Source organism: Alligator sinensis, unplaced genomic scaffold, assembly GCF_000455745.1.
Source record: "Alligator sinensis unplaced genomic scaffold, ASM45574v1 scaffold566_1, whole genome shotgun sequence".
Taxonomy (NCBI): Eukaryota; Metazoa; Chordata; order Crocodylia; family Alligatoridae; genus Alligator; species Alligator sinensis.
This window is the reverse complement of record NW_005842017.1, coordinates 1,639,110-1,648,806: the sequence shown is the minus strand read 5'-3', so window position 1 is coordinate 1,648,806 and position 9,697 is coordinate 1,639,110. Positions and strand designations below refer to the sequence as shown.

The 9,697-nt window shown below is 44.1% G+C and overlaps 1 protein-coding gene across 1 annotated transcript in view; it reads left to right on the top strand.

Moving 5' to 3' along the window:
* The window catches only part of COL6A1 (collagen type VI alpha 1 chain), an 83,220-nt gene that overhangs the window by 19,403 nt on the left and 54,120 nt on the right, over positions 1-9,697 (top strand). The window contains exons 4-13 of the mRNA XM_006022069.3: positions 844-1,003; positions 2,590-2,709; positions 2,826-2,846; positions 3,693-3,713; positions 3,820-3,864; positions 5,158-5,211; positions 7,379-7,423; positions 7,541-7,567; positions 8,525-8,551; positions 8,658-8,702. Coding sequence (XP_006022131.1) covers positions 844-1,003; positions 2,590-2,709; positions 2,826-2,846; positions 3,693-3,713; positions 3,820-3,864; positions 5,158-5,211; positions 7,379-7,423; positions 7,541-7,567; positions 8,525-8,551; positions 8,658-8,702 — 565 coding nt within the window. The remainder of the gene's footprint in view (positions 1-843; positions 1,004-2,589; positions 2,710-2,825; positions 2,847-3,692; positions 3,714-3,819; positions 3,865-5,157; positions 5,212-7,378; positions 7,424-7,540; positions 7,568-8,524; positions 8,552-8,657; positions 8,703-9,697) is intronic.

The following is a 9,697-nucleotide window of genomic DNA, read 5'->3' as shown; positions in this document are numbered from 1 at the left end:
GGAAAGAGTAAACTCCCATATCAAAGATACAGCTATCCCCAAACCCTATGTCTCCCTGATTCATTTAGAAGTTAGCTGCTGAAATTGTTGTAGAATTGTAATTAGTCTACTAACCTTTCCACTCTACATCTATTAAGTCTAAGTTTTTCTTGTAGAAAGTTAAGCTGTTCAGTACATAGACATTACCTGTGCAGCTAAGCTTAATTGTACTTAGGTAGCATTTGCTTTCTCTTTATTGCTTCTGCCTCCAGATGCAAATTGATACTGAAAAGCAAAGATCTGTGGGACTCTTGCATATTTAATACTTCAAGTTCTCTATAAATAGACTTAGAAAAAGTATTAATTCCTGGCCCATAAAATTATAATCCTATGCTAAACCCCCTATCTTGCAAAACAAATGTAATAGAAAAGTCATGTCATGACCTTTCATTTGGCCTTTGTATAGGGCTGCTAGTCGCTGTGATTAAATGGGCTCATTCCAGGACATGTACAACTTCAGTGAGCCCAATTTTTATGAAGACATCAGTTTTAAATATTGATACTGTGTTGCTCACTTAAAAATGAACCACGGCCTGTAAAAAAGAAAGACATTTCTCCCCTCCCCTTCACTGCTTCTCCAACAGCTGTAATCTGTATTCATGTTGATCTCCCAGGTTTGTTCTTCCAGAGCCATATTCCTCATGGCCTAGAATCTGTCTGGCACAAATGAAGCAGTGCCACCCAGATAAGTGTCTTTGCAGGCACCACCTTAATTCAACATAACATTGTGAGTTTGTGTCAAATAGAAACTGAATACTTTCCTCAAAACTGTTCACGTTAATCAAATATCTTGACTTGTCACAGTGGTTCTAATCACAAGGAGAATAAATACCTGATTGTGGTGACGGATGGTCATCCCCTGGAGGGGTACAAGGAGCCTTGCGGAGGACTAGAGGATGCTGCTAATGAAGCCAAACATCTAGGGATTAAAGTGTTCTCTGTGGCCATTTCGCCTGACCATCTGGTATGAATTTCAATTGAAGCCCTTATTCTGGTATTATCCTTTTGTAGGCAGAGCTGCAGGGGTTGAAAGCAGAAACAGGATATTATTTAGTGCGTTCAGTTAATCCTTTTTTTGCTTCAGAATAACCCATTTCCTATGAGGCTTCAAAGCCTTTGTATGATTGCAGAAAAGGCAGGCACTGTATGGTCTTTTTGTCTTAGCTTCAGATTTTCTATCTGAAATACTGGACTGATGGATTTATATAAGTTTACACCAGGAATTTGATTCTGTACCTTTGACAAATATGGAGGATGATCCCAAATTAAATTCCCCAGGCTAACACCCCCCCCGACACTCCATCTTTCACGAAATTTCCAGCTCTAAATATTGTGCTGCTCTGTTTCTGTATGCAGATTAGCATTGCTTGCACACGGTGGTGAAATTTTCTTTAAGTCTGTTCCTGACTCAGTTGGATTCAAAATGATTGTCTGTGGCAGTTTGATGAGACAAGCAGACAAATACCTAGTCCTGCTTGCATTAGTAAAACAAGTCATGTCCATAAGTGAAGGATTTTAGTGACTGTAAGGCAAAATAGTAAGTTCAGGATGATTAATGTGATAGTAGTAAAGGCATATAGGAGCTAAAATGTTTTCAGAGTTTTTCTAGTGTGTGAACAGAAACAGTTTTCTTAACAGCAGTGCTGCCATGTACAGAGGCTCAAGATGATTTAGTGATATAATTTATAAAGGCAATAAGGCCCAGAAAGAATTTTTTCACCTTGAAAGCATAACTTAGTGATGGGGATGGGTGGAGGGCAGGAGGGTTTTCCTTCTGCTGCATCAGAAATTGGCCACAGCTACAGTTAGAAATTAGAGGGTTGTATTTGAAGTGGAAAACCTCTCCATTTTGCTTACATGTTCAGGTTTAAACCAACTGGCAGATTTGGAGTCAGGAAGGAATCCCCACTATGGTCAGACTGGTTGGGAATGTTGGATGTTTTCTGCCTTTCTCTGTAATATAGGATATGATTTCTTCGTAGGATCATTTGCAGGAGAGACAAGGATTTTGTGTGATATCTTTTATTGGACCTGCTCTATAGTTGGGAGAGCTGTTGGATAAACTTTTAAGCATCAGGTGCCTGCCTTCAGGTCTCAGACCTATGCAGTCCATCCAATAAAAGATATCACAAATGCCTCTTGTACATTTCCTGGACCATCATGGCTACAACTGCACTCCAGCTCTACTGCTAGGAATATTTGAGCATCTTTCACTTAACAAATTCCCTTCTACTGCATATGGCATTAGTAGCATCCTTGGTTTCTGTTACTATCTCCTTGTGGCACGTTATAGTTGCTGAGACCTTTGGTACTTTGTACTGAAGATCCTAAGTTGGTTGTAGGGTGATAGCCGGGGTGCTTTGTGGCTTCAGATGTGTGGTGTAAAAGTGGATTTTTTTGGACTTAATATCAAATACCTGGTCACCTGTAATAGCATGGACTGGGCTGGATTGTCATCTGAGCCAGCCCTAGATAGAAGGGTGCTTGGGAAGGCACTTAGGTACCTGTATCCCTGTGAGTCTGACTTTGCTCTGTCTTGTTGTACCACAGGAGCCAAGGCTGAGTGTAATCGCTACAGACAACAGCTATCGTCGCAATTTTACAGCAACCAGCCTTATACAGGCCCCAGCTGACACTGAAAACACAATTGACACCATCATTGATATGATTGTGAGTATTCTCCTCCTCTTGCCTTCCTGTTTGCTCTTCTTTCTAACCTACTGCACAGACATGATACGCTGTTCCATGTGACCTCATCAAATGCTCTTTTTTCTTTTATTTTTCAGAAAAATAATGTGGAACAAGTGGTGAGTCTTCCAGTTATGTTTCTCCACATGCTTTTCAGTTGTGCAGCAGGGACCCATTTCCCTCCAAATCCAAAAGGGTTCCCTTCTAAACCTACTGCCTTCACCATCTGAAATGGCACTTCTGGGAGTACAACATAACAGCAAGCCCAGCATCTCGAAGGCCTTGCTTTAACAGCCTGTGCTATAAAGAGCAGTAAGCAGGAGCAGTGTGGCTACTCGCAGGTCCTGGAGAGCTAACCTGAGACTACTCTGCACTCCAAAAGGATGAGCTCAGGTGGCTGAGAGAGGTTGCTCCTGTCTTGCTGAATTCATGCTTGGAAGTCTTCTTGGATAGCTCTCCTGATATTGGCTGGCAAAAGTGCAGCCAGCAGTCCTGTAGCAGTTGCTACCAACTGATAGAAGGTGCCCAATGGGGTGGATCCTGGCTAGACACAAAGCTTACAGTGCTTTGGATCAACCAGACCAGTCGTTGTTGCTGAGAGTACTAATTCTCCTCAGGTCCAGAGTGGATAGAGGGATATGTGCTGGCATCTTCTCCCTTAGGGAAAACTTGACCTCCCTGTGCAAGGCAAATGGTTAGTTTGTAGAATATGGTCTTATGTCACACCACGTCCCTTTGATGCCTAGTGACATTTTACAGCAAGACTTGCTGTCCAAAGCTGCCTATCTGTAACCATGTCCCAGTCCAACTTGCCCATTGCTATTCAGGGGGGCTGAGTTCAGGGGTGGGTGTGTGGCAATTGAATGTTTCAGTTCTTGCCTGGGAGTGAGGGTTTGTTACTGAGATGTATCCATCATCCTGTTCCTCCATGCCTCTAATGCTTTACTTTTTCCTTTTTTCAACAGTGCTGCTCCTATGAGTGCCATGTGAGTAGCTTTCTCAGCCTTCTATTAACTCCCATTGAATACATTTTTCTCCATGTTTGATTATGTGTGGCCACCCTAACAATTATATCTTCTTGGTCTCTTACAGCCTGCTAGAGGGCCTCTAGGGCCGCCCGGGGATCCAGGATATGAGGTTAGTAAGCAAACATCAACACTAGCTACCATATCAGGTAATAAGGGTATATCACAAGAACAGGAGCTGTTTGTGCTGGAAAGACATGGGCAGGACACTAGATGGGATGCTCCTGGTTTCCCAAACCTATATATTTGCCATCTAGTTCTCTGGCAAATATGGGTGGGTGGTCATCTATCCTGTAGTTGTCCCAAGCAAGGCTTATTTTATCAAGACGATAGTGATTACTGGTTCAAGCAGAGAACAGCAGCAGTGGTTTTAACTTTGTTAGGCCACTTTTCCCACACTAAAGCTTGCCACCTTCTGTCAGATATTGCTGCTGCCTTATAGCTTACAAAAGTACCCTCACTTTGCCTACACCCCAGGTGTATCCTCTAGAGTCTATCCAGAAAGGCATGAATAAGGGTCCTATATGGATGCTGCTCACAGTCCTATCTGGCCAGCGCTGGCCAAAATCAAGTACTTCTCTCCTTGGAGGTGCCAAGAGGAAGTCTATGATATTTCCCACTCCACTCCCAAATGACAAAAGAAGCACTGCTGCTGGTACCCCACCTTTGAGTGAGTTACTATCAGCAGGGAGAACAAGGTGGCTGATGTTAACCAAATGCAAAGCAATCTGAATGGGAGGAGCAGGGATGGGTTCAGAACCATGCCTTCATCTCCATTAGGAACGTGGTGAAGGGCACAGCAAGAGAAGGTTATATATTAATTTCCCATGAGGCAAGGCCCTGTACTCTATGGGCTTTCCTGGTACTGGGAGGCCTTATGATGCCTGTAACCAAAAAGCTTCCATCCATACTGGCTATGCAAGTACCCCCTTCTCCTGCACTAACTTACCTTCAATGATTTCCCCCCACCCTTCCTCAACCTCTTTCACATGGAGTATAGCAGTAGCCCACTTTTTAGGAATTGTCAGTATCACTTTCAGGACCATGTTTGCTTTTCTCTGACGTTCAGTAAGTAGAGATGGGGAGAACATAAGAACAAGGCTTTGTGAACTCATTGTTACAATTTCCAATATACAGAGTTTACTCCTTTTTCTTATGGTAGTTCTAGAAATGTATATCTTCTATGAATCAGAAAGGTCCTTGTCACAGACATCAAATATAAGAAATGTCACATTCTTAGATGTTGAAACTGGAAACACATTCAATAGAGTCTAAGAGTAAGCTAATAAAATGCAAATTCTTTGGGCCAAATTTATCTGAGGTGGATGAATTTGGACCACTCATGTTTCATATAAAAAAATAGGATGCAATCATGTCTTAACTTCATTAATATTTTGTCTTCTAGGGGGAGAGAGGAAAGCCAGGTCTTCCTGGTGAGAAAGGAGACTCGGGAGCGCCTGTAAGTAGGGGAATGACTGGTGTCACTTTGACTGGGAGGCTCCAAGAGAAGCCACACTTTGACTGGAAGTTCCTTTAATGATTCTTGTGAAACTTGGTAGAGCTTCAGCTTCCACTCAGCCTGCTTTTGCCCATGCCCAAACACCTTGGCTCTGTGTATTCACCTTCTTCTAAGCAACCCTGCACTATGCTAGTCACTTCATAAATGCATTGGGAGGATAAACACAAGGGAGGGGAAAGAGCTCTCTAAGGTTAAAGGGAAATAGGGGCACATGAACAAAGGAATATGAAATGGCCACAAATGAATCTAGGCTGGATATTAGCAGGAGGTTCCTAACCATTATGGCTGTCAGGTTCTGAAACAGGCTGTCAGTAGGAACAGTGAGGGGGCAAGAAACCTAAGTGGTTTTAAAGTGGAGCTTGATAAATTTATTAAAGTAATTTTATGAGATAAGTGCCTGCAATAGCAGGAGACTGAATTTGATGGCCTAAGAAGTCCCTTCCAGTCCTGTGCCCTGTGTTCCCATGTTGCGAAGGATTCATAGATTCATAGATGCTAGGGTCAGAAGGGACCTCAACAGATCATCGAGTCCGACCCCCTGCCTGGGCAGGAACGAGTGCTGGGGTCAGATGACCCCAGCCAGATGCCTATCCAGCCTTCTCTTCAATGATGGACTGGGTTTGGTGCCATCTGTGCAGGACCAATTAGGAAGCCAACCAAAGTAGTACATTAAGTAACAATGGTTACCAGAGCAGTTGGCAAAAACAGGCCTTTCAATTTTCAGTGGATCAGGTAACAAGCAAAATTCACAAGACTTCCCTGATCATTCTGAGTTTGAAATGTGGTCAGCTCTCCTGAGAACTCAATGTTTTCAGTTGTAGCTGACCCTAAAATTGCCCTCTTTTTAGCTCTTCTTAGAGGCTTAGCAGCATTTTCATAGGCAAGATTTGTGCTTGGCTCCCATCCCAGTCTTACAAGAACAGTTCAGAGAAGCAGAAAGAGGTAGTTGCAGCCAAATAGATGTAGCTGCCAAGGTAACTATAGTCTTGGAAACAAGGGCTCTCATCCACCTCTCCACATCCAGGCATGGTGCCCAGGTTTCTGTGGAACACCACACAAGTGGTGTGGACAGTGATGATGCTGAGGTTGGCCCAGATGGGCAGGCCTTCCTCCTCTCTGTAAACCTCTGGCCACAAGGCATGCTTGTTCCACACCCAAAATAGCCATTTTTTCTAGAGGGTATTTCTCTGACTCAAATGTCCCATCCTCCACCCTGCATTACTATGTATTTTATGCTCTGATGCCCCTTTCATGCTAAAAACAGGGCAGTGTTAGAGGCTTGTATTTTAGCAAATGATCTTCAAAATGGATGAGGAAAACATCCTCCCATTTCTCCTCACATTTTTATAAGGTACATTTATTTTTAGAGGTGTATTTTTCTCTCACACATTACTGCAGTTAGTCAGCTTGTGTATTTTCAACTTTGAAATCCCTTAGAGAGAGAGGGATTCTTCCCTAGACTTAATATTCTTCCCAAACAACAACGCCTCTTAGTGTGTGCAATTTCCACACCCTTTGAGATGGGCCACATTTTTACAGTGAAAGGATCAGAGGGCATGAATGCCTTCCCTGCTTGCCTGAAGAAGTAATTAGGTTTCCTTCAGCTGATTAAACAGATCAGATGTTTGCAACATGGAAGCTGATGCATTACTCTCTGTCTGCTTGTTTATAAAGAGGAATTGCTCAATATGATTTACCAATGAAGTTTGCATTCCAAGTTCAGGAGCAAAAATTGTGTTAAAATACCCTATGTATCTCCAGCTGAAATAAATCTGCTGTAATTTTCCTTTCTGTTTGCTGATTGGAGGCCAGATGAAGGAAACTGGGTATTATGCAGATGATGAAAAGTGGAGAACAAGTCAATGTAGAATTAGAAGAATAAAATGAATCAGGAGACAGATATTCTAGGCATGTGATGTTTTGAGGCACGTGGGCTTTTTAAAAATGTAGTTAAAAAGTACGGATTCATCAAGGAGAGAGTTGGAGTCACCAGATCCCCTTGGTGACTGCATATTCCCAGGATGCTGCAGAATAGCAAGAGAAGTAGCTGCCTGTGCTGGCTAGTTCTTTCCATAAAGTCTATAACTTGTTTCATTTTGTCCCCTAGGGACCACCAGGAGACCTTGGACCTGTTGGCTACCAGGGGATGAAGGTATGTTGAGTGTCCTTTACAGCCTGAGGTAGAACTTTACTTGTGTTGTTTCCTAGACTTGTATTTTGATGCCTATGTGTAATTAATTTATTTATTTTTCTTGTCTTTGGTGTTTAGGGAGACAAAGGTAGTCGAGGAGAGAAGGTGAGTATGGCATGCGATGCACCTTCCTTGTCTTCTGTTCATCCCTACAGTCCTACTCCAACAACTATCTACCCTCCCTGTGTTCTGTGAGAAACCTCTCCTCCCCACGCTGCTGAATGACAGTGGTCTTCACAGCTTTTCTCACTAGGTAAAGCACAACCTCCCCCATTGCCGTTGTCAAAACACATGAAGGGAGGAACATCAAGGTTGTTTAAGCATACTTCACTCTCTTGTCCGCACTTACACACACCCTCTATATGACTGGTTATTGGTAACCCCACCCATCACACTCATACCAAATATGGTTTGCTTTGGGTATCTGAAAAGAAGTAGGGTTTTTCAAGGCCTGTCATGGATTCTGGAGTTGTCTGATGAACCCCGTGGTGTACGCCTGTCCAATGCAGAACATCACCAAGCTGAGTGCTGTTGGCCCAGCATCACTACAAAGCTGCATGCTATGACCTTGTGTTTCAGTGAGGTGTGATCAGAGGGTACCTGCAGTGAAGGACCCTGTTCTATGGAATAAGGAGCAATTAGGTTTCAGGGAGCAATAGTCAAGATCAGATATCCTTTTCTTTAACTGTCAAAGCTAGCATTCCTTGTGTGCCCATCTCTGATCTCTGCCTACTGCTCCAGGGCTGTGGTAGAAGTAACATCCTGTTTAGGATGGAGGTGGAGATAAAGTGCTATGGGCAGAAGTGAGTACATGCAACAAAGAGATGCTATTTGCAAATGCAAAATGCCCTTTGGTGTGAATTTGTCCTCCTTTAGCTAGGAATGGGGCAAAGCCCCTTTTCATTCAGAGAACAAATGGCAAACTTCAAAAGGGGACACTGCATCCCTTATTTCCAGCCCTCCCGGCTGCTCTGCACTGGGCTTATCACAGATATCAGTGTGGCAGAGACATGGCTGTGCTCTGCATGTAGGCATTAACTTCTCTCTTCTTTCCCTCCACAGGGATTCAGAGGCTCCAAGGGAGCCAAGGTCAGTAGCAGCTTTTTTCCCCTCCCCCCCGATCATTCTTTTTTTCTGTTGATGCTGTGAAGATGCAGTAACCATTTTTCCCTTGTTCCCTTGTTCTCCGTTTTAGGGAGAGAAGGGCAGGCGTGGTATTGATGGTATTGATGGCATGAAGGTAAGATTTGTCTTTGGGGCATGGAGGGAGACAAGGCTATACACAAGTATTGCCACCCACAAAACCACAGGGTGTTCAGACAAGACAAACCTGGCACTGGGCCAGGAAGCTCAGGAGGCTTCCTGCTCCCCATCGCCTCAGGCCAGAGAGTGATCAGGGCTTGGTGCAGGAGTAGGTCATGATCTGGGGACTGTGTAGCCACTGCAATGGGGGGTCAAGGAAAGAAAAACAGTGCAGCTCTGGCGCACACCCAACCCTCCAGCTGGCAGCACAGCCCCCTAGGTCCAGTTCAGGATCCTGTGTGCTCAGGGCTTGCCTGTCCATGGATCATGCAGAGCTTCCTCATTCTGCTGTTCCTCTCAGCTCTTTGGTGAGGGAAGGATTCAGCCCACAGTAAATCTACACTGTAGCCAGCCCATTGCAGCAGTGTCTGGGAACACTATGAAGAATACATGAACTCTGTGGGATAGCTCCCATTATTGGTAGTCAGTCCCAAGCTCTCACTCAGGCTGGAGACCTACTGCCTTTGGGGAAGAAGGAATTCACTCAGAAATCACTGATAATCTAATTATTGAGACAAACAGCCATCTTAATTAACAATGGTCATCTCAGACAGCTGAAAAATCAGCCCTAGTGCCACTTCTCTGTCTTCAGTCGGGGACCTTCTTCTGTCTGGATTCCAGCTGATTATTGTATGCTGCACGGGCTCATCATATCTATGCAGACTGGTTGTGCTCTTGGCTTCTCCCCTAGTACTGATATTAGACCATTGGCTGGCTGTGTCCATGCAGCAGCAACATGTGCTCAGGCTTAAGCATATGTCCTCTGTCCAGTCCCACCCCAGCATTAATCAGTAGATCCAGAGCCAACTAGGAGTTGGGAATCCCATTCGCTTACCCATTTGGGCAGGGCTGAATTCCCATGCTGGAGCTTAATATGGTAAAAGCTCCACACCTCCAACTGCCTTCAGTCCTATAGACCATGCTGGCTCTTTC